The following is a 26,006-nucleotide window of genomic DNA, read 5'->3' on the forward strand; positions in this document are numbered from 1 at the left end:
GCTAAAAGTAAGTAAAAGTCGTTTCATATTTTTACATCGAATTTTAACATCATTGTTTTTATTTTTGTTTTCATTTATTCGGGTAAATTAAAAGGATGTGAAACTTGTTGTGTTTGGACTAGCCACAGGAGCTAGCTTGGGGAGTTGGGCGAAGGATAGCGAGGATAATGTTTACATATCAATTACACGTAGTGCTAAAAATGATTTAAGTTGCGTTTCGTTTTCTTGTTGCTTGAATTCCATATGGTTTATATGCTTGAATTTAAATTTATTTACTAATTGTCTAGATGTTTTTAATTTAATTGTTAAATGGATTTGCTTAGTTTTCGTTTTTCGTTTTTGTTTTATGTTTTCTGTTGCTCCAGTTGATATATATGTTAGTTGCACTGATATCTTTGCCGGATTGCCTTACACACAATGCATACATACACATATATGTATATGTATAAAATTTGCCTTCTTTACATTTGCTACAAATAGTTCTATGCTTCTTTCGGTCTTTTTTGTGTGGGTGTTGCGGGGGGTACGTGCGCACGTTCCTTTAGCAAATACTCTAAACTGTTTACGGATTAGCATTAACTTACATCGATTCTCGATTCATAATGATTTTCTGACATTTCTCTAACAATATTTATACACTAAATAAACAAAATGAAGCTTCAAATTGTTTATCAGCTGAGCTGCTATTATTATATTATTATTATAGTTAAATGTTCGTTTTAGTTATATTTAAGTTCTACTTTTACTTAATTGCCAATTTCAGCATTTCACGTAACTCGTTTTTTACTTTCTTTACTTTTACATATTTGTTTACATTTGTTTTGCATTTTCTGTTTTGTGTTTAAATTACATACTCATAAGATTTGGGCGTTTTTCATGTTCATCGACTTCGTTCATTTTACATTTGTCTTAAAGTCTAGAAACTGATCATATCTGACTAATCATATACATATATATATTTATATATTTATATATACCTAAATATCTGCTATAGATAAATGGGTGCTCAATGTGTGTTGGTGCAGCAAATTGTTTTAGTATATTTTGTTTTTGTTTTTCTCCTTAACGACTAAAGTAGGCCATAGGGGTACACTTAGAATAATATATGTGTAAGTACGTCAACAACAATGTGGTTAGAAAAAACGATGCCTAAGAAAATGTTTCTCTCTTGTTCCTGCTCTTGTCTTAGTTGGAAAAAACTTGAAAAATCCAAAAATTTTAAATAAAAAATTTTAATGCACATACTTTGTTGAGTGCTAAAAACAGTTTTTTGTTTGTTCGCTTTTCTTTTAGTTTTTGTTTAGCTTTTCTTATAGACTACAAAATACGCAGCTCGCTTAGTTGAGGCTCGTGTACAATTTTACTCTATATATATATATTTATTTATTTAATACTTATGTTCAGTGTAAAATTGGACGCCAAAATAATTAACAAAAAAACAGAAATCAAAGCCTTAGAAATATATATTTGGAATCAATACAATTAATTCTCAGGTGCGCTCAAAAGTTTTACGCAAATAAATTCATATATTAAGTGCATAAGTTTGTGTGTGTGTGTGTGTGTGTGTGTCCGTGAGTGGCGTCTCTCTGTCAGCTTGTGTTTCGGTTTCCTTTGTTACTTTGTCAATATAAATAAGGCCAGTGGATACGCATACATCATAAAAGTACAATCATACATACATATACTATATCATTTATAAATACTAAGTTTAGTAAACATCTTATGTACATTATACGATCTCTAGTGGTTGTTATAAAAAGCGCACGCACACATACACAACTGTCTGCAGGTATGCATATGTGTGTGTGTTTGTATCTTGTATAAGACTAAAGTTCTGTCAGTGCCTAGAAGCCGCAACTTATAGAGTCAAGCCTTATAAATATTCCACTAATCAAATAACTTCTCCTTCTATCTCCCTCCCTCTCGTTCCTTTCGCTTCTAAGTAGGTTTTACTTCATATTTTTTCTTGTTTGTTTAGTTTCTGCATTTAAAGTTGTTTGGTATAAAAAATAGAAAAATTTTGTGGCAATAAAAACATTTTGTCTCAAATCATTTTTTGGTTTTTGTTTTCCGTTTTGTTTTTGTTTTTCTTTGTTTTTTTTTTTCCATCCTCAAATAGTTTGTAGTAATAAAATCTGCTTAGCTGCTACAAGGTTGTATTACAGGGTATACAAGATGCTGTCGCTTTCAACACTAAATACAATGTGAAACACGGATATGAATGACTTAAGCCTAGCCTAGAAGTACTCTTTCTTTCTATATATATATATATGTTTATATATATATAGTATACGCTGCTGATTGCTTAAAAGTTGCTCGAAAAATTAGTGTTAGCATACACATAGCATGCATGCTTATTCTATATTAACTAGATGCGGCGATTTCTCAAGCGATTTAAAAGCACATTTGTTTGTGTCTATGTGTGTGTGTGTGTGAGTGTGTGTGAGCATGTGTACTTATATGTGTTTCTGCGTTTGTCAAAGTCAAAGCTAAGCTGCTGTGACAGCTCTTTCTTAATCCGGTTTCATTAACGAAACTTAAAAAAAAAACTACTCGTTACTTGTTACTCGTTACTTCTCGCTAGTTACTTCTTAAATGTTACTCGTTAGTTACTTGTTACTTATTAGTCGTTAGTTGTTACTCGCTACTAGTCACTTCACAATTGTCACTTGTTGCTCTTAACTTGCTACTCGTTAGCTGCCTCGTGATGTAAGTAACGCCTACTCGCTACAAGTTTTCGCACTAAATCGCTAGTACTTGCGTTTTACTTATTGCTCTTGCCTAGCTACTCGTTCGAAAATTCACGTTATGTATTACTAGTTGCCTTTTACTTAGATCTCGTGGCTCGTTACTTCTTGTTAATCGATACCTTTTACTCATAACTATTTACTCGTCAGCTGTTTTTGATTATTTCTAACTCGTTACTTGCAAGACTTGACTCGCTACTTTTGACTTGTTCTTTGTTAGTTGTTCTTTCTTACACTCGGCAGTTGCTACTCGTTACTTCTAACTGAATACTTTTAGCTTTACTCGTTACAAGTCTCTCGTTACTTCTGAAGTGACAAACAAAGTCAAAGCAAATGGAATTGAGAAACTTTCTCTGCTCTTCCATAGCTCGTCACTTTCCACTCGTTATATCTAACTCGTTACTTGTTATACGCAAGTTGTTACTTCCTATTCAGTGCTTGTTACTTGTGACTAGATACATCTTACTTCCTACTCGTTACTCATTACTCATTACTCTTTATTTCTAAGCTTACATTTTCGCTACGTATCGAAGACGTTTCACTTCCTGATGCTCTCCTACTTCAGTTTTATTTCCAATGGTATGGCGCAGTTGTTGTTCTTGTTGTTGTTGGTGATGGTGTTTCTTGTTGTTGTTGTTGCTGTTGTTGCTGTTGGTAGTTTTTATCGCTTGTGAAAATTGAGTGTCAGACAAACGACGTGATGATGCTTCAATGCTCTATCCCACAAAGTTCTCAACATTAACGACCTGGCTGTAAAATGGAAAAAGCGGGGCGAAGACGAGGTTCCACTACAACAATAGTTGAGAGCCCGATCCCGAGTCGCAAGAAAAAAAAAAACGTACTCTGGACTCAACTGGGGGCCAATTTGTGCGTTTGGATTTTTGTTTGTTTTCAGTTTGTTTATTTTTCTAATTTTTTGTTATTTTTTGTTTTTTTGTTTTTGTTATTTTGGTTTTATATTTTTGCTGCTTGTCGAGCGAGTCTTTTGGTTAGTTCCATTTTTTTTTTTTTGTTTTTTGGTTTTTCCTTTAGTTGTGTTTAGTTCTCAGTTTCTGTTTTCTTTTGGAGATTCTCGGCAGTCGCTGTGAGCATAACTAACAATAATTACCATTACCATACCACGGAAAGGTCCAGCACCATCAGTGCGGAAGCATCAGAGGTCGCGCCGTGCTGGTCAGCCTCTGATGTGACTTATCTCCCCCGATCCCGCCGCCGCCGTACTCGTCATAGGCCAGCAACGGCGAGATCTTCAGGCCCGTCTTCTCGGGAATGATCTTGAAGTGCGGCTGGTCGGCGCTGACCAGCAGCGGGCGCTTCATCGACGAGTGCAGATACTCGTGGCCATGCTGCATGTTGCTGGAGGCGGCGCCCAGGGGTCGTCGAGTGCTCGGCACGTTCATCTTCTTGCACGGCTCCGGCTTGCTCTCGTAGTTCAGCTGGCAGTTCTCGGGCGAGTACTTGTTCGGCTTGTAGATGGAGAAGATGTTGTTGATCAGACTCAGCGCCGAGTGGCCGCCGGCCGAGGCATGGTGGACGCCCGCCGTCGGCTGCTGGGTGAGCACGCTGCCCAGCGTCGTGTGCTCCGGATAGAAGTTGTTGTACTGATACGTGGGCAGGGTATCGGCAGTGGGGTAGACCTTGTGGCCGTACCCACCGTAGGCTGGTGCTGGTGGCGCTGCAATGCCATGGTGCCGCGGCTGGTGGGGGTGGTGCTGTTGTTGTTGTTGTTGTTGGTGGTGGTGGTGGTGCAGCGAACCAGCGGGATTCTCAAAAAAACTAAAGCCCGTCGCATTGTTCGAGGAGCCGCTCGAGTCGAGCTGCGGCGGCGACGGCATGCCCTCCAGCAGCGACTTCTTGATCATCAGCCGCTCGTGCTCCCGGTCGTGCATATCGATGGGCTGCCCGTTGTTGTAGCAGCGCACGTTCACGTTCTTCACCTTCAGATTGCTGTGCATGTTGCGTCGCATGTCCATGTTGATGGGGCTGGGCGGCTTGTCCAGCTGCTCCCAGTACTTCTCCAGGTCGATGTTGAAGTCCTCCAGGTCGATCTCTGTCGTATCCGAGCAGCTGTCCTCGTCGAACAAGCTGGGCGGCTGCACCTCCAGCAGGGATTTGCTGCGCGTGGGCCGCGTATAGTGGGCGTACCGCCTACCTGGACTGGCCATGTGGCTCTGGGCCAAGTAGCGTTCGTCCTCGTCGAGGAACTTGTCCTGCAGCAGCAGGCGCTCACGCTCGGCGCGTATGAACTGCTCCAGGTCGGTGTCGTAGCGGCAATGCATATGCTCCTCCTCTTCGGCGGCCGGATGATGGCCCGGACAGTGGGGTCGCCTTGCCGCCCGCTGCTGTGCCTGGCGATGGCAGCAATAGTCCTCTGTCGCACAGCAGCAGATCACGGTCGTGCCGGCTGCCGTTGCCTGTGCAGCCATTGGCAGCCGCTGGCCCCGGCCCAGCCGTTGCTGCTGATGATGATGACGATGATCTGCTGCTGCCGCCTCGACGCGCTCGTCGTACAGCCAATCGTCGGGCGAGCGCAGGTTGCGATTCAAATTGAGATTCAAATTCAGATTCCTGTTGCTGCCAGCGCCGTAGGCATCCAGCCGCCGCCTGGAACCAGCATAGATATCGTCCAGCAAGCACTTGGCACTGGTGCACTGCTCCCGCGCACAGCAGCTGTGCGCCAGCGTCCGCTCGTCCAGGCTGTTGCTATACAGCATATTCATGCTCCGTCTGTACGCCTCGCGCTTTTCCCGGCGCGTGTTCGAGGCGGGCGGCAGCTCGTAGTCGATGATGTCGAAGGGCATGGTCTTTGTGGAGGCGCTAAACGAGTACGATTTGGGCACTCCAGCGCGATTCTTCAGTATGGATGTGGTGGCCGTGGCGCCCGAGCTGCCCGTGCCGCCTGTGCCGCCCGCCTCGAACACGTTGCCCTCGAAGCAGCAGCTCTGCGACTTTGGATATTGGAATTCCTTGCAGCTCTTCGAGCGCTGCAGTCCGTAGCCCGGCGAGCCTTCGCCCTCGCCACGGCGCTCGCGCATCGGCAGCGCATCCTCCGCATACTTCTCGTCCTGTTCGCGTATGTCGCGCAGAATGCGATTGCTGTAGCTGCCGTACTTGAGGCAGTCGGGCACATAGTCCTCGTCCAGATCGTCCGAGCGATTCGAGTAGATGTTGTCCGTGTACCAGGTGGGGTCCAGCTGCTTGGGCTTCGGCTTGGCCAGTAGCAGCTTGTCCCGCTTCGACTGGCGATAGCTCTCGAAGCAGATGTTCTTCATCTTCTCCAGCTTCTGTTCGCGTATGCGCTCCCAGTTCTCCCAGTTCTTGTCGTTCTTGTTGCGGCCCGACAGTATCAGCACATCCTTGTCCTTGTCCCAGATGAGTCCGCCATCCGCATCGCTGTACTCGATGTTCAGGCGCTTCTTCTCCCGGCTGGGCGACGTCTGCGTCTGCGTCTGCGTCTGTGATTGCGTCTGTGATTGTGATTGTGCATGGGTGATGGGTATAGAGCTACTGCTACTAGCTAAATTGTTATTATCGGTAACTACGATTCTAATTCTACGCTTGGTCTTGTCGCCGGCGCCGGCTGCGGTTGCGGCTGCGGCTGCGGCGCGCGACGTTTGCATTGATGATTTTGCAGGCGGCTCTTCCTCTTCTGGCTGTCACACCTCCTGCAGGTACTTGATGGGACAATAGCCCTGACGATTGTCCGCCGAGCGCACCATGACCATGCCGTTGACCTCATCGCCAGTCTATAGAAAGAGAGTGTGAGTGAGACAGAGAGAGAGAGAGAGAGAGAGAGAGAGAGATGGAGATAGAGAAGAGTTTTAAGCACTTCACAACTCTCGCTTTATGCAGCACCCGCCAGTTAGTTATAGCCAAACTTACCTGTATAACAATTTGGTCGCGTAACAGGGTCATATTCTCGCCGCGCTCGCCATCCGACACCTGCAGATTGTGTGTCACCTGTAATGGCTTCTCGTTGGCATTCAGACGCACACAGTACTTCGATGGAAAGAAGCCGACGCGTCCCAGCACTTTGCCCTTCCACCAATCCGGATCGGCGGTATCGATGACCGTCACCTGCGGACAAAGAGTTTTGCGTTAAGCAACAGCCATTAACTACAGTCGCAGTGGCAGTGGCAGCCACTTGTCCTTGCCAGGACACAATGGCAAACGTGGAATATAAACCTAAAACAAAAAAAAAAAAAAAAAAAAAAACAAAAGCTGCTGCTCGACTTGGCTAATGCATATGTAAATATCTTGCACAATTTGCCAGCGGCCATGGGGGCGTATGCGCAATCGCAATGCCAATCAGTGGATGTGTGCACAGGCTACACACATACCCCGCCTACCTTCACACGCCCCCCTGTAACTACTAATATTGCTATTTTTTGTATACCCATTCACGAAAGCGAAATGAGTATATTGGTTGCGTGCAATGCCCGATCTGGATCTGGATCTGGAGAGCGCTGAGATTTCGTATATACATATTTTTATATATAAGCTCATCTCATAAAGTTTTAGAGTTACCTCAAAATTTTAATATTTTTTTATTATTTTTTTTTTTTTGTCTCTCAAAAGTTTCTTTTCCTGTGAAATGCACTTGAAATTTGGAATGTATGATCGTTCACATTGACAATTCAAAATCAAAGAGATATGGCGAATATATATATGCCCATAGGGTATAAAGATCTTTGCAAAAAAAAAAAATTATATATATATTATAATAATTAAATATATTATAATTTTCATTTGAATATTTCCACTATATTATGCAGTCATTCCCACCCGATTGCAACGTTCTTACTTCTCCTTTTTGTTTGCACTTTTTCTATTATTTCCCACTGTGTACATAATAAAAAATGCGCTGTGTACATTATAAATGAACCAGCTTCTCTTGCTCTTCAGCTGTTTCTTTGCTTTCTGTTGTTTTACTCTTGGATTTGTTTTTGCGCATATTGAATATATTGTTGTGCATTCGCATATATAGAAATCCATATACAAATACATATGTCTCCATACGGAGGTTTATTTATGTGCGTTTGCTATGCCCAAGCAATTTCCTGCACAGCCATTGTCCTTGCTTTACGTGTTTGCGTTTGTGTTGCTGTTTGTGTTTGTTTGCGAGATAAATTCACAGTTTAGCGGATTAAACAAAGCGCTTTTACTCATTTGTACACTGCATGCGAAAAGTACACGCGCACTGAATGCCAGCACTCAGTGAGCAGCGACTGCAGCGCCTGCAGAGTATGCTAAGCATATGTGAGTGAGTCGAGTTGAGAGCGTGGCATATTAATATACTGCTGACAGACACTGTGGAGCATGCAAAGTGAATGCATAGAAGTGAAGATTCTGGATTGTAATTGGGCGAAGTAGAGAGAAGAGCTCGAGTGCAGTTTTTGCAGTAGTTGATAGAACTCTGAGTGAAATAGACCACTTTATGCTGTACTCAGGTGAGTGAGCTGCAGCTGAGCTGATAGTAGCGTCGATCAACTTTTCATTAAAATAATGCATTTTTTGACTAAAATACTATTTTTTTTCATGCTTGACATAAAACTGTCAACACCCTGTTAGCGCATCACCCTGTGATTGAAGAACTCTCTGCTTTTTAAATTTTTTAAATATCTTGGTTCAACAGCTATGATTTGCCTAGCCTTTCCTTTCCTTGTAAGAGCTCATTTGTCAACTGATCATCTATTACTTTAAGCTAAATTTACTGTCTCTATAAACAACTATAAATAGCTAGGTGATTATATTATGAACACAAACAGTTTAGTCTCTCTGTGTTTACTTTTTGCCATTGTTGATTAGACATAAACAACGTAATATATCAAGTTAAGCCAAAAGTTAACAAAATCTCGAGCATGGAAAGTTTGCCAAAGTGCAAATTGACATATTGTATCTAATTGATATATATCTATTTATGTATGTAGGAGAGAGAAATACAATACAATGGCTCTCGAATTCACCAGCTACGAATCGACTAGTTTATTCTCTCTGGGCCACTTTGCAATGCATTTGGAATACGCTGAAGTAAACTATTATCCGTAAGTGAGCCGAAATGCTGGCAAGTCACATTGAGACTTTACCTAAGCGTCTCAGGGCCACAGTTAAGGGTAAAGTTTGTTATAGCAAGAAAAAGTAAATTGATTCTGCATTTTTTATTATGTTTATACATTGAAGTAAATGAAAATCTTTTCCTCAAATCGAATTTAAGGTCTTCTGACACAGATTACACAATGAGTGCAGGAAAAAATTGTATACAGTAGAGGATATGTCAAAGCGAACTATATTTATTGGTATCTGTTTATATTGATATATTATATTCCTTATAATTAGAAACGCAGTCTAACTGATTGATAACAAAAAATATGTGGTATAGATATAAAGAGATACTATACTATATATAACATATAAATAATATATTTATCTGTGGCAAAAGCACAGATCTAAGAATCTAATATAAGAATATAAGAAAATCTGATATATGAGGATTTGAAAAACTGATATATGATTATCTGCAGATCTGATGTTAGACACGATGCTATGGTATACTCCACAGATATATAGATAATGTATACCTTGTTGCTTTGTAATACCAAATAAAATCAAATCATTTAGAAATCTTTGCCTAACTCAATAGAGACAATGCCCACAATTTCCATATTTTTCCGCCTTTATTCCCTTTAGCCCTCACTTAAGACCTGGTCATATAACTCACCTTATAGCCCGCTTTGAGATCCAGCTCATCGGCATGCCGCGCCTTAAAGTTGTAGAGTATTACGTACAAATTGGTGGGCAAGAGGCGATGCGATTTCTTGAAATTGGAAAGATATTAGAAGGCGCTGCTAATAAACAACATGCCACATATATCGAAATAAAGTGCAAAACTGAAACAAATGGCAACATAGACAGAGCGAGATAGACCAAGAGAGAGAAAGAGTGCGAGATAGAGTAAGAGAGAAACGCAAAAGCAATATACATTGATTGGGAGGCAAACCGAAAATGTGAGGGGAATACCTGGGCATGTCTTACGGGTGATAGGCAAGGCGATGTGCTGGCCGAGGACTGTGACTTCTCCATTTCGTCGGGCAAATCGACGCTGCCGCCGCGCATGCCACGCGTGGCATACAACAGCTTGCGGCCCGGATGCGAGGGGCTCGATGGCGCTGTAATTTAGATGGTAGCAAGAGAAAAAGAAATTGCAGTGTTAATGGCCGACAGCAATGGCAGGCGAGTACATGCACAGCACACACGCACACGCACACACACACGCACACACACACAGAGAGCGAGCGAGTGTGTGCGACTCTCAATGCGGTTTGGCAGTAAATTGAATGCACGCATGATAGAAAAGAGACAAGATACAGTAAGATAGTTACAGTTAAAAAAAAAAAAGAAAAAATGAAAAGAATATTGTTATATAGATACATAGAGCAGGAAAAGTGGGTGTAGGTGTGTGTGTAGAGGCCGAGTGCTTCGAGCCAAATTAAGCCTTAAGTTGAAAATATTCAATAACTACTCGAGAGATATGATAATTGTATGACTGTATTTTAAGTTGTATTTATTTATTTTTTTTTTGGTGAATGGAACTGCTCAGCGAATTCTACAACTGGTTAGCTAAAGCTACGAGAAAGTAAAATAAGAGTATATATTTAATTTTAATTCAAGCTACATTAAGCCAAGAAAACTACATTAAACTTGAGCTGTGTTTAGTGAACGAAAACAAAAACGAAACAAAGTGGAAGCAATTGTTGTATTTTGAGAAAACTTCTGCATTTAGATCTTATCCAGCTGAGTGTAGTATTTCGCTTTGGTTGTAGAAGATCTCAGATTTATTTATGTGTATATAGAATAGTCTTTCGAGTTGAGGATCAGAGTTAGAGTAGAGTCTTAGAGCGCAGTTGGCTTTGCTGAAGAGCATTGATCATTGATAGTAATAATTGTTATTTGAGAATTGGAGAATTGGAGATTAGGGTGCAAGCTCCGTTCGTGGTGTGGTTGAGACGGTGAGCGGAAGCGGGAGCGGGATGGTTGGTTAGCTACTTACAGTGCAGCCGGCTGTTGTTCGACGGCGGAGTACTGTGCTCCAGATGGCCTCCCGAGCCGCCGTGATAGTAACCGCTGGATGTGGACGCAGCTGCCGCGGCGGGCAAATGCTGTTGGCGTCGCCTAAACTGACCGTGCAGCTCCGACGATTCGGGTGAGTCCAAGCTCAACGATTTCATGCGCAAATTCAGCTTTTGGCGGCGCGGAGAGTGCGGTGCTGTTGTCGACAATTGTTGTTGTTGTTGTTCGTGTGTTGGTGTTGTTTGATTTTTGGATCAGGTGTTTTTTTTTTTTTTTTTTTTTTTTTGAGACAACACATGAGTTTTTTTTTTGGTTTTGTTTTTGGTTTTCATACGAAAAAGCGATAAAATGTATAAAAAAAATTTGCAATTTAATTGAGATATTTTTCAGAATTTTCGTATGCTATATTTTTGCAGTCTACAGCTCTAGGAAATCAAAATAATAATAATAATAGTTAAGTACTAAAGAAAAGAAGTTGAAAACGAAAGAGAAATTAAAATAGTTTTTTATACCATAAATTTGATTTGTTACTATAAAAAATAATGAAAACGGAAAACGGACATAGACTATAGATAGATATATATGTGTATATACTTTTGCAACAGAGCAACATTCAATAGACAGAGACAGAGACAGAGAGAGAGAAAGAGACAGAGAGTAGAGAGCGAGATAGACAGCAAGTGTTTCAGGTGTGTATAACAACTGTGTTCGTGTCCGTGTCTCTGTGTGTGGGTGTGTGTGTGTGATTTTTTTAGGCGCCCCGTGCCAGCTGCCTTAGTAAACAATGTTCGTGTAGTTCAGTGTAAATCTCTGTGGACATTCGATAAAATTGCACTCTTCATAGAAGTTTTACTGTTTTTCTTTTATGCATATTTGCTTTATCAGTTTTTATTCGTTCTGTACTTTTTCATATTTACAACAATCAGATTTAAGCATACAGTGTGTGGCGGTGCATTGATAAAATACTAAAAAGAATACTTTAAAATACATTTAAAAAGCGGACGCACACAACTCATGCGAATCGCACTAGTCTACAGAGAGAAAGTACTATGCTTAGCTTAAGTGTGTGTGTAGTTAGTTAGTTTGAGTATTTTATAATAATTACTGTGCTTCAATTACATTTACATTTAGAATTAAGGCTAAGGCTTTCAGACTACGGCTACGGATACACAAAGGAAATAAAAGTAGATCAAGGTTGAGTATTAAGGCAAGACTTAAAATATAATTAAATTAAAAGAGAGATAGAGATAGAGAGAGTGAGAGTGAGAGTGAGAGAAGAAAACAAAATATATTCAGATGTCAGCTAGTTGTTGTTCTTGTTGTTGTTGTTGCGGTTGTTCTTGTTGTTGTTGCTGCTTGAATTAATTTCTATTCGAATTTGAATTCAAACGCACGCGTCGTTGGGTCTTGGCCTCATCATCGACTGGACTGGGCTCAGGGCTCTTGAGTATGGTTCTGGTTAGCATCAGCGGCTCGCCAAAGGGACGCACAATATCGGTTCTCGTCACAGCTACATACATACATACATACATATATATATATATTGGTATATATAATCATTTCATTTGGATTTATTTTTATTATGCGTAGCGACGATTGTTAGAGCTGCTTTAGTGGGCTTCGACTTTGGCATGCGAAAGCGAATTAAAACTAATTAAGTTAAACGAAGACAAAGCAAAAGTATTAAACATTAAGACGCCAGCGTTCATGCATAAAACAGACACTGTCCGCCGGGCACAATGTAATGGACCAGCACCAGAGGGACACAGAAAGATAGAGAGAGAGAGAGAGACAGAGGATATATAGAGTGAGGCGAGCAGAGCAAAATAATAATCCTAGAAAAAAAAGTGAGACCGGAGCGCTCAGCCAGCGACTTGTGCCTAGCTCTGGACTCTGGTCTGGGCTGTGCCCCAAGCTAAAAACCAACTCGGACCAGGGCGCCGTTAGGAAAACATGCAAATGGACGCGGAAAAAAAGAGGAGAAAGTAAGCAAAATGAAAGTCCCAGGCGCCAGTGGCAAGTCTAAAAAGCAGAAGGGGCTGAATAAAAGAAAATGCGCGCCACAACAAATTTCAGCATAATTATGTTGCAGCCAGCCTGAAGTGGACGAGGAAATAGCGGCAGCAGCAGCAGGAGTAGCAGCAGCAGCAGGAGCCGGAACATCAGCAGCAGCAGCAGCAGGCGCAGCAGAGACAAAAATGAAGTAGCCAAGTTTTGCAAGGCTGTGCATAGATCAGCGAATGCTATTAAAAATGCGGCAAATATTAAGCAGAAATGAACTCGACCCGACTCGACTCGACTCCCAACTGCCAGCGCAACTTCAATTTTGTGCACTGCAAAATGGCAAAACGAGCAAATTGCCAGCCGGCTGCATTATTTGTGCAGCAGCTTGCGCTAGATACCCTGCAATTGGGAAGGACTTGTGGGCAGACCTATATTAGAGTTGTATGTGCTTAAATGGAAGCTGTCTACGGATTGCATGTTTAAATATCGATATATATCGATTTCTGTTGATTTTAGTATAAATATGGGGCTTAATCTTCTATGCAGTTGAGCAGTAGTATGAAGACAGTTGTCTTTTACAGAGTATCTGATAGTTGAGTTGAGCTGCATTATTACTGCTAGTCACTTAGTCATAGGGTATCTGCTAGTCGAGTTGCTCTTTGGCTGCATATATTAACTGCTAGCTTAGTTACTATAGGGTATACAAATTAGCCTTATCGACACTTTAGTAGTCTCTCAAGGCAACTCGAAGTCGTGCATGCCCTACTGTTGCCTTGCTATTGCTCTTCTATGTAGCATATCGATTCCAATTAATAGAGTTGCTATTCCAAGTATCAAATATCAACAAGGCCTCTGCTAGTCGAGTATACCCCATAGCAATGCTAAGTAGAGTGTAGTCTCCCATTCATCATCAACAGGGCATCTGCTAGTCAAGCAGGCAATCTCTTTATCTTGGCCAATCGAGATCCGTTGAGCAAAACCTAAACATATCAAACTCTTACTTTCTCACAGGGCATCGGCTAGTCGCGCATGCCCATTGGCTGCACTCTCATTGCTATTCTTTAAGCCTTCTTCGTTTCACTCTGTAATACACAAAAGCTGACAATGGGACGCAATTTACACGGCACAGACGCTGCAAGTTGTTTCTTTAGCTGCTATTGCCAGCGTCGAGTTCTTGCTTGCCCCAACCCCCTGTCCAACCCCCTCACCCCTTCCACTCTTTGCTCTGCAGCTGGCAACTCGGCCATGTATACAAATTATGGCAATGTGCTTGTAATTGCAGTTGTTGTTGCTGTTGTTGGTGTTGTTGTTGTTGTTGTTGTTGTTGCTGTCGCTGCCGGAAATGAGCCGTTTGCCTGAAGTGTAAACTGGGTTAAGACTAATTGGCGTGCTGGGGTCCATTGTTAAAGTGAAGTTGGATTCGGGAGTTTGTTTTTTTTTTGCGACGCGTCTCTAATTGGAAATTAAAGTAAATGAAAAGGGGGAGGTGGGTGCAATTAACTAAGGTGTAACATTTAATACACACACACACACGCGCACGCACGCACACTCATACGCACTCTAAACAATACAACACATACAGACAGAGAGAGAGAGAGAGAGAGGGCACATTAAGAGACAGAGTGAGAGAGAGAGAGAGAGAGAGAGACAACAATAAAACACTTGCTAAATGTACACGAATTAAACATCCAATTGGAATAAAATGCAGTACTATTCCAATAAGAACAGCTGCTTGTTCGAGTTGTAGTTGTTGTTGTTGTGCTGGATGATGAACTGTTAACTGTTGTTGTTGCTGTTGTTAGAGTTGTTGTTGTTGTTGTTGTTGTTGTTGTTGTTGCTGTTGTTACAGTTGTCGCTGTCGCAATACTGATAGCAGCACTCTCAAACGAATAGTTGCCGCACAAATCGATGACCGAATGTGTTGCACGTTGCGTACGCAAACAGTTGAAAGGTGTTTCAGGTGTTGGATATGTTGTATCAGGGTAATTGCCGTGTGGATAGTGATGGTAAAAGTGATGATAGTGTTGGTGTTGTTGTTGTTGTTGTGGCTGTTGTAGTTGTCTATGTTGTTGCTGTTGTTGCAGTTGACTGTATGTGACGTAATTACTTTCTGGCAATGATATGGAGCGATGTTGCTGCTGCGACGAGCGCTGCTGTCGCAAGCGTCCAAAGCCCGATAATGGTCGAAATCCGGCAAACAGACGACGTCGCACTCCCGGATCATTTTGCAAATAGCTGCAAGAGATTGGCGGCTGCTGTTGTTGCAATTGCTGATGTGCTGGCGATGCCTGTTGCTGCTGCTGAAATGAAGCTGTTGCTGCTGCCACAGATTGCAGCTGCTGTTGCTGCTGTTGCTGTTGCTGTTGCTGTTGCTGTTGCAGTGCGCTGGCCGTGTAGTAGTTAATGCCAAAGCCGCTGCTGATGTACGCCGAGCTGGACATGTTGCTGACGGGCGCATAGGGCGTGCCATAGCGTAGCACTTTGTTGTTGTTGTTGTTGTCAATTGTTGTAGAAGTAGTAGTTGTTGTTGTTGTTGTGTGTTGGCATTTTATTGAGAGTTTTTTGTTTTGTTTTTTTTTTTTTTTTAATTTTTTTTCAGAAATATTTTCAAGTTATTTGTGGCAAGAGAAGGGACACGAGAAAACATTTTGTAGTGTGTTAATTTCGAATTGTTTCACAATCAATAAATTATGTCTGTCTGTGTGTGTGTCAGTGTGAGAGAGTGTGTGTTTAATTAAGGCACTTTATCAATATATGTATAATTCCCATACAATCTCAGTCAAATTGGCCAAATTAGCCAATTGCCAGTTTCTGCTGCAATAAACCATAAAATATTGTCGAGCAAACTTGCCAAGCGAAATGACCAAAAAGCCACCAAGGCACAGCAACAATCACACACACACACACACGCATGCACACTTTTGCTAATTGGAAATGTGTAGCTGGGAATCGCTGCTGCAGTTGCAAGTGACGAATCTGTCGCTAATTATGAGGCCAACTTTGGCTTTTGGCCTGGCCAATCGACTCGATGGCGACTAAGTGTGCGACAGTCAACGCCATTTAAGTTGATCGCCCATAGCGTCTGTTATGCTATGCATGCATGCATGCATGTGTGTGTGCGTGTGTGTGTGTGTGTGTGAAATTGTGTTGCCAGCTGGCTGCGTCGATTTTCAATTGAAAATCATTCTTGCATGGTTGCCTTTGATATTGTAACGGGACAGATGCACATCAATATATATATGCATATACATACACATATACATACAAACAATATGCCCCACCTAGCAAGTTTATATACCCTATAAAATGTGACCAGTTCAGTGTTCAATTTGGAGTTTTTTTTTTTTTTTTAAACTTTATTATATTATGCTCAATTATTATTCACGTTGTGTATTGATTTATAATTGGTTATAGTTAATTAAAAATGCATTTATTATAGTGTATGAAATATTCGCCGTAGTAGTTTTTGTTTAATATTCAAATTGTTATTTGGGTCATGATAACAGATACAACGAGTGGGCAATTTTGTGGAAGCACAGCCAATGTATCTGTGCCTAGCACAAAGTACACAGATGCGCCACGCACACAGACACACTGGGGAAATATAGACTCATACACACATACATACATACACACACACAGGCTCACAAGCACACATAGAAGCAGAAGCACAAGTCCCAAAGTCAAATAGTTATTAAATAAATGGCCTATTTAACAGTTAAGCGCTGCTATTTAAATTTCTCGCAAAATGCGACTTTTATTAATGTTGTATTATTAGCATTAGTATAAATAAATATATATGAGAGAGTATTAGTGTGTGTGTGGGTGTGTGTTTGTGTGTTTGTGATAATATATGACATGATTAGCATATACAAAATACATACAGACTAAATACGTTAGTTTAGTTTAAGCACTAGTAGTATATATTTGGCTAATTAAATGCTGTTGCTAAGCTAAGAACTACGAATCGGCAAATTAGCTAAAGAAGAAGCATATTTTGGTTATATTTGTAAGTGTGTAGACAAAATGCATAGCTACGTTGCTCAAGTGTGTTAGTGTATGTATGTATATGTGTGTATATGTATTGGTCAAAATCTAAATCGCAAGCGTAGGAGCAGCAACGGCAAGGCGAAGCAACGGGGCGTATGCGCAATGTATCTAACGTATGCGGTTGGGCAATCAGAATGAGCATTGAAATTGAATGCAATAAAAGTGTAATCGTATGTGTGTGTGTGTGACTGTCTCTGTATGTGTATGTGTGTGTTTTGAGGCCAGAAAAGGAAAGGCGCTACTTGGCAGTTAAACAAGTGCAGTAATAGCATTTAGCAGACTTTATAGGTGGTTAAAAAGTATTTAAGGACTCATTGTAACAGTATATTTGTGTGTGTGTGAGAGAGAGATGGAGTATATCAAATATTTGTAGCTAGTAGTATGCATGTGAGAGTGTGTGTGTATGCGTTTAGTTTGTGTACAATACTTTCAACTTTGCTTTAAAGATTTGATTTGAGGTCTTGAAATTGTACTTTTTTTTATAGAGGCGGGGGGAAACGTAACGAAATGAAGAAATGAGGACTGAATTGATTGATGGTCTACAACAGAGTGAGAAGGAGAGACAGAGCGTGTGTGTGGATGAGAGAGAGACCGAGTGGAGAGTGTGACAGAAACAGAAACCGAGGGAGAAAGAGAGAGACGGTGAAAGAGATTGGGAGCGGGAGAGAGAGCAAAGGGCAACCAAAGCTACAAACCATAAAAATGTCAAAAGTAACTGCACGAAATAAATAGATTTTTGTTTATGAAATCATGAGACAGACAGAGAAAGAGAGAGAGAGACAGTTAGAGAGAGAGAGAGAGACAACAAAACTACTTTGTTGCAATTTGTGTTTTTTGCGGACCTGAACTACTAGAGATATCTTGTGTGGGCACCGGCAGGCCGCCGCGCTGCTGCTGCAGCTCCTGTTGTTGCAGCTGCACGCCCAAAATGGGCATGGCCACGGGCGGTGGGCGCACACCGCGGCCGGCCCGCACCGCCGCCGCCTGCGCCACCGATGCCAGGCTGCGCTGATGGCTCTGATGTAGCTGATGGGCCGATGGCTGGTGCGTCTCTTGGGCCAACGACTCCGGCACATTGACGATGGGTATCTCGGGGACGGGCATCGTACGCTCGACTAGGCCCGGCTGCAGCTGTTGCAGCGGTTGTGAGACGGCGCTGGGTGCAGCGACTCCGACTCCGACTCCGGCTCCGGCTCCGACTCCGACTCCCGTTCCAGCGGCGCTCACGTCCAGCGTTTTGCCCGGCACGTGGACGGATTTTTCGGCGGCTGGAATATGCCCGGATTTGAGTTCTCCGGCTTGTTTCAGCACTCGATATATTTGATCGATTTCGGTAATTTCTGTTTTTTTTTTGGTATTTTTTTTGTATTTTTTTTGGTTGGTTGATTGGTGCCGTATTTGTTGCCGTATTTGTGGGTGTTGATGGACGTGGACGTGAACAGTGGTGGGCGTGGTTGGTTGGCCAGTTGTGGTTTGATTCAATTTCGATACACAATTCGTTTTCGATTTCGATTTGGATTTCGATTCAGGTGAGGTGCATTGAAGTGCATTAGTTAAATTTTGTTTTTGGCAAGTGATTGGAACGAATGATGCGATGAATTCGATTCGATTATTATTGATGGGCGGATTTGTGTATTATTAAGGGACTAGCAATTTATATAGATATATCTAGTATATATATATATATATACATATATCTAATTGGGAATCTGAGTATTTTGTGCGTGTGTGTGTAATGAGAAATGTATTTCGATTAGAGAATTTTACTATCGATAGCTCCACCTTTTAGCATGGTTCGCCTGCTCGAGCGCTTATCAAATATATTTGAGTGTATTTTTGTGAGCACTAGCTTGTTGTATAAAAGGAAAATAAACACCTCTAAGTATGGCAACAAATGCTAAATATATTCATCGATTCTGTAGCCAATACAATACCCATTTATATTAATCGATATATAAATATATGTGAATGTTTTGTGTGCGTGTACGATAGCTAGTGAATTAAATTTGATATCTGATTGATTGTTTTTCGTTGTTGTTTTAGTTGTGACAATAAGATATACTTAATGATAGCTCTAGAGCATGCTCCACTACGCAATCTTATTGGTTTTTTATTGGATCGATAAATCGATTACAAATACTTTTTAGCCTGCTTGAAATGTGTGTGGAATGAACATTTTGTGTTTATTTTTGTTGTTGAATTTGAACTTGAGCTTGAGCTTGATAATATTTGGCAATATATGTAAATATATAAAATATTTATATAAATTATAATTTTTTTTTTTTGGTATTTTTCATTCTTGTCTGGCTAATTAGGTGAATCAAAGCGCAACAATTATTGCATTAACCGATCCGTTAAATGATAACAGTAATACAAATGAAGACAATTTAAGGAAACCAAAGGGAAATCATAGAAATCAAGTTACAATTCAAGCGCATGGCAATTGAGTATCTTTGCGCATACAATATAAGTATCGTATATACTATATAGAGTAATACTGGCGGTACCTAGTTGCGCAATGCGATTGATGAACGGCGTCTTTTGACGAAATTTCGTATTGGGCACATTCAACAGATTTGCGCTTTGATTTTGTTCATCGGCTGCGGCTTGACCACATTGGGGGCTAACGGACTCCTGTGGCGATGCTTTTTACATATTTGATTTTAGATAGATTTTTTTTTTTTTTTGTGTTTGTGGGGAGGGAAAAGGATTTTATAGTTGATATTTATTTGGTTGTCTAAAGTTTTGATTTTTCGATTTTTATATATTTGATTTTGTTTTTGGTCTAAAAGCCAAAATGTGTTGATGCAGCAGTTGTATATGAAACTACAGGTAAACGTGTTTGTGTGTTACTCAAATTGTCGCTATATTTTGGAATTTTCAATTAAATATAAATTTTGATTTAAATTTGGCTTTAAGAATTTTCGGTTTTAGCTCGAGCTGCGTTTTGGCCTTAAGCACTGAGTATATATGGCCCCAAAAAACAAATACGTATTTCTGCCAATATTTCAATAATTCAGATAGTGTTATATATAGATGCAGTTTAAAGTCTGCCACAAAAACCAGAAAATATTATACAAAATAAAAATAAAAAGATACAAACAAAAAAAGTTTCAATTTTTTTTCTTTTTTTTTTTTTTTGCGAATCGCTGCAGAAATCAGAAACGTTGCAATCAGTTAGTCCCACGACTGACATGAATCCATTGTGAGTTATCAACTGTTGCCCACAACACAGTCAAATCAATATACACACACAGCGTGGGCGAAAGAAAGAGAGAGGGAGATAGAGAGAGAGAGAGAGAGAGAGTGAGAGAGAGAGGGGGAGTTATGCTACCATACAACATGACAATTGTTTTCAGTTTACAATTTTTCGTAGTTGTCGTAGTGTCGTTGTTGTTGATGTCCTTGCCAGGTCTAGAAGTTGTCATGCAATGGGCTGGAAATAATGCCGTACACTTGTGAGTTTGCGGAAGGTTCACAAAATGCACAATTTGCAGAGGAACTCGATCGATCGGGACGCACACAGCTTGCCAATCAAAATACCCAAACACAAATGAATCGAACAAATTCAACAAAAAACTTAAACAATAAACCAAACACGAAACAAAATGAAAAAAAAAAAAAAACAAAAACAAATTTAAATTCATTTTAAAGCATAAGCACTCAAGGGTTCCATGGCTTTGCTTATGCATAGTTAGGAGGTTGTTAAAACCCATGATGCCTATGGGACAAATTGTTAATATATTTATGTACAATAAAAATTGGGCCACACAGCAGCGAGCCAAGCAGACAGAAACAGTTATATATATATATATAGAGAGAGGGGAGTGTGTGTTATTTTGTTGTTTTTATTTTTGTTTGTGGGCAAAGGGGCGGAGCGTTGATGAGCTTGCGAGAGCGCGTTTTTATTTTGTTGGCTGTGGTGTAATTATAATGCTTGGAAAATACTCACTTTCTTCCTCGATGTCGACGCGATTCTCCAGCTCGGAGGTGCTCTTCTGGCGACGCAGCAGCTTCTGCTTGGGCTGGCAGCGCGGCAAATTCGGAGCACAGTCTCCATGGGCGTTCAGCTTGCAAATGCGACAGCGCAGGCCCTGACGAGTGTGGCCTGTGAACGAATACAGTTATCAGTTGAGCTTAAGGCACTCGAGGCAATCGAGGCACTCGGGGCACTCGGGCCTCCACTCAAATACGCACCTCTCAAAATTTGCGAGCAAACATCGCAAGCTGTTATCTTTTTGTATGTGTACTCCTGCAGATGGTGGCTGCCATCCAAATTGGGGCGCAGCGCTTCCGATGGGGCATTCGAGGCACCATTACGCCTGTAGAGAGTGCAATTGAGATGGCATCAATATGGGTACACAAATACACACACACACGCACACTCACACGCACACGCACACACACTCACAAATCATATATATGCATTGAAAATTACAACTCAATTGAATTCCATTCAATTCACAAAAGTGTGTTAAATGTTGCGCCTTCGCTTGGACTAAACAAAGCAAATATAATTATTGTGTCAACCACAATAAACAAATATTTATGATATATGTATAACTACATATATATATCCATATAATATATACATATTTATACATGTGGAGCATATGTGTGCCCTGCTGCAGCATATTGAAGTGAAAATTTGCATTTTGTAGATAAATTCTGTGGCTGTGGCCGAGGCCTTTGTTGTGTTGTATTATTATTACATATAACTGCGCACAATGACAGCAACTAACAATGCCAAACGCACAATGGACAGCCTGACCATTAATCACAGCGCCTTGTTTAAAGATACAATAAGTGGCCGAGCATATGTATATGTATGTGAAATCAAATGTATATTCAATATTTGGTTACTCTAAAATGCCGAACTGCTGCCGAAGAGTAAGAGTCTTTATTCTATATGACCAATTTCAAGCAAATAATTATTTATACAATATTACTTATTCTGCTAAGCTCTTAAAGCGATAGTCTCTACTTTCAAGCTAGCTCGGCAAAAGATTCTATTAAGAGCTACTCAGAGCTTTAAATATTAAAGTATTTTAGGCACGTTGCACTGAGAGTTTGCAATGATAAATTGAATGCCTTTTATATGGGACTTATGTATGTACACTTGATCATAATGAAGTGCTCTAATGTAGTTCACTTGTGATTGCTTACTCTTTAATTTATATGTAATCATTTGATCGCCTTCTATTTCCTTTCAGTTTAACATTTTTTACAACTGTTCTGCGTTTTACTATGCGCCATTTCACACTCTCTTTGAAGTTGCGTTCTCTTTGCCAATCAGAATCAAAGCTTTCGCTCTTACACTGCAACAGCCGTGTTCTGTAATCTGCCGCTCTCACTGGTCGCGTTCTCTTCTTGTAGCCTGCCATCTCGTTCTGACTCAGCGGCAGCCGAGCCTACGCTCGGCAGTAGCTTTCTGTATCCCTCGCTCTCGGAGAGTATGCAAGCCAGAGCAGCGCGCAACTAAAGCGCACACTCATTCGGATACTATTTTTAGCTCAACTATGTACACGCTCTGAGCCTCTCTCACCAATACTATTGCAATAGTAGCAGTCAAGCACAAACGAATTGAATACAATTATAAAGCTATTAACATTATGTTTTGAGGGGCATTCATTTAAGTATACTATATCTATTGATTTATCTATTTATTTATTAGAAGTTGGAGTTAATATGAAATTAAACTTTTCGAATGCCTCACTATGCATTGCCATAAATCACAGCTCGAATCAAATCAAATTGAAAGCTAAACATAATCATATTTCTCTTCAATATTTATTTGCATGAACACTCTTGGCAAGGACTCGGCCAATAAAACTTGGCAAGCGCTAGCACACATTTAATTATATTTGATGCAGCCAAATAGATATCTAGATGAAAGTATGGCCTGTCTTCACATTTACAAACTAAATAACTATAAATTCATATTAAAAAAAAGTATATTACAAAAAAATATTTAAGTAATCATCATTTTAAATATCTTTAAAATCGAATAAGGATTGCTATTAAGAACACCAAAGGAGTTTGGATTGGATTTTCTGCTCGGCTTTGAGTTCATATTTCCGAAAGTGTATCAACTCTTTGACGAATCAAATTTCATACGCCTTTCCTGTTCATTTAGCCACAATCGGAATGTTGGGCTGTAAACGTGAAATACGAAACCATCAAATGAATTATATAACCCGTTCCTTTATTTCTTTTTCGTGTATCTCAATAATTTGATGTCATATTTATATGCACAGCATTTGCCCTCGAATATAACCAAATTTGTTGTTTTTATATGCCTGCTGATGTTGATGTTGCTGTTGATGCTGTTGGGGTATTTCCTCTCGCACTCTGGCCCTGTTTTATTTACCAGAAAAGCATACAGCCGAACTGCTGGCCAGACAGACAGACGGACGGACAGACGTACAGACGTACAGAGCCAGGGACATATAGACAATACGCCAGACAATGCTGCAATTGTGTTCACAGTGGGCGGTCGAGAGGGTCATGGCAGAGAGCCAGGCAGAGGCACAGGCACAGGCACAGGCACAGACCCAGGTTGAGGACCAGGCACAGTCGCAGGCACTGGGCCAACAGCCCTGACGAGAGTGGTAATGGAAATGGGCCAACTCTCGACGCTGATTGTTTGTAAGTGGCTTATATTGTGCACAAACAAACAATTCAGTTCAGTTCAGCACGCTGGCTTATAAAGTTGTTGCAAACGTGTAAAATATACAAATTTTTTCTGCATAAATATAAATATGTATGTATTTATATATATATATTGTTGTTTTTGTTTATCCTTTTCAAGTTAAGTAATTACCATTAAATACATATATTTATATGGAAATAAATCTGTTGTACGTGCTGCAAGCGAAAGCGCAACACTTGCTACAAATAATAAAATTGTTTCTTTAAAATTGAGTTTGTTTCTCTTATTCAGCTAAAACTATTAAATGTATCAAATAATTTCTATTTAATATAGGTAGCTTAAGAGTTAAGGGTATTTAAAAATAAAAATTAGATATGTTGTGTTTGTGTTCTGTAGTATCATACATAAACATACACTAGTGTTGGTTAATGCTGAAAACTACAAAATACATTCAATACTAAATACGAGCTACTTGTACTTCTAGCTTTTGTGGAGCTAACTCTCTCTAACTTTCATATAGAATAAGCTGATCATAATTCAGTCGGTTTTGTCTATCAAATTTGCTATCACTAATTGAACTACTTTCCTTACCACATCTGTACTACTTTTCCAACTAAGTCTGATTTTCTTACTAAATCTAATTTTGATGTCGAATTGACTTCTTAATGCTGTTGGTTTTTTGGATATGATAAAAACTAAACATTACGAAATTAAAATATGGGTAAAGAACATATCCTTAAAAAAAAAAAAAAACAAAAAAACCAAAAAATTCTTCTAATTAATCTCATGTATTATTTGTAGTTTTTAACTGGCCTCATCCTATAAAATTGTTTCGATGAAGTCTTATCTTAGCCGAATAGAAATATTAAACTCTGAATGCTTCTCTCTCTCTCTCTCTTTCTCTCTCTCTCTGTTCTTGCCAGCTGCTCTACTCTAAGTTCAGCTTACAAATACTGGAATCAAATGTAACCCTTGCTATTACTATGAATTTCCATAACTCTTTTCCAACACTGTTTACACTCATACACATAATTTACAATATTTGCTTGACATCAACTAGACATTAAACTAAATCCTACTTAATAGAAACTCAGTGAAACCAAGTTTATATATAGATCACACATACATATATACACTATATAGTTTATATATTATTTGCATTATATATATAGTTAATATACATTGTTAATAAAAAACTAAATATATTTTGACATACATATTTATATATGTATATTATATATATATGCAGAGTATAGTTAGACGATTAAGGGGTACTCTAAGTATGTGTGTGTGTGTGTGTGTGTGTGGGTGGGGGTGTAACTTTATTATATATTCAAATTGTGATTTACATGATTTAGTTCAGCAGTTTTTTACTGGAGTTACGAGTTGCAAGCTGTGGGCGGGGTGTTGAAATTCTAGCAAAATGCATGTTTTACTCTTAACCAACATAATACAAAAATGAGGGCCATAAAATTAATTATACATTTTTCATTAATGCGCAAGGAAAAGTTTTATGAAAGCCAACAAAAAAATATAAATGAAAATGAAAATGACAAAAACAAGTACACCAAAAGCAAAAATATATTGTGGGCTCCAAAAAAAACGAACTGAATTCTGACTTTTCGCGGGCTGCTTGGCTGGCTTAACGGGGCGTATACGTAATTTGGTGCGCAATGCGAAAAGTTTTGCAATATAACAAAAGTTGAACTGTGATTTTCTTGTCACGTTTGTAAATGTTTATATTAAATCTTAGCGCCAGCGCCCTTATGAGCGAGAACTAATATACTATTATACTATATGCTGATATGGTCCAAATCTGCTGCAGCTAAGCAGATGAGTTGATGAATGAGGCTGCAAGCGTATATTGCAAAATCTGTCGCCGACGTCTCAGTTGCCGCCGCAGCCGCAGCCGCAGTCGCTGCCGCAGCCGCAGCAATTGCCTCATAATTCCGCTTCAGCTGACGAGTTATCGCACATCTATCTCCATCTCACTTTATCTCTATATGTCACTCACTCCCCCTATCTCTCTCGCGCTCACTGAAGCCGCTCTAAGCCGAGAAGATTTTCGATTTATCATCGTTTGCAGCGCAAGCTGTCGGCATGGTATTAAGTATTGTTGGCGAATGCGACCAAACAAATAAAAAAAGATGATGAAGAGCGAGAGTGAGAGAGAGAGAGGAGAGAAAAAAACGTGTATATATAGCAGGCAATGGGCCAATGGGAATGCCATAAACGGCAGCCAATTCGAATGCGAACACTGCTAGCGGAAGTGCATGCGAATGTGAGTATGCGGATGCGGACGCGGATGCGGATGGAGATGCGGCTGCCATTGCCCAGTGCATTGCATTGGCAATGCCAATGCAATTTATCTATCTGCATGTGTGTGTGTGGGTGTGTGTGTGTGTTGGCGTGTGTGTCTATGGCGGCTTTCTATAAATTTATGGCCAGCAATTTTTCGCATATTTTCCAATGCTTCAACTGGCGCC

At 40.3% G+C, this 26,006-nt stretch overlaps 1 protein-coding gene across 1 annotated transcript in view; it reads right to left on the reverse strand.

The window, feature by feature from the left end:
- Positions 1-21: 21 nt before the first annotated feature.
- Stacl (SH3 and cysteine-rich domain-containing protein) overlaps positions 22-26,006 on the reverse strand; it is a 103,904-nt gene continuing 77,919 nt past the window's right edge. The window contains 9 exon segments of the mRNA XM_089471571.1: positions 22-6,493; positions 6,630-6,824; positions 9,466-9,561; positions 9,780-9,913; positions 10,795-11,010; positions 17,711-18,136; positions 19,376-19,513; positions 20,821-20,976; positions 21,066-21,190. Of these exon segments, the coding sequence (XP_089327697.1) occupies positions 3,842-6,493; positions 6,630-6,824; positions 9,466-9,561; positions 9,780-9,913; positions 10,795-11,010; positions 17,711-18,136; positions 19,376-19,513; positions 20,821-20,976; positions 21,066-21,190 (4,138 nt within the window). The 3' untranslated portion in view covers positions 22-3,841.

Source organism: Drosophila arizonae, chromosome 5, assembly GCF_054131065.1.
Source record: "Drosophila arizonae isolate 15081-1271.41 chromosome 5, UAZ_ARI_1.0, whole genome shotgun sequence".
NCBI classification, from domain to species: domain Eukaryota; kingdom Metazoa; phylum Arthropoda; class Insecta; order Diptera; family Drosophilidae; genus Drosophila; species Drosophila arizonae.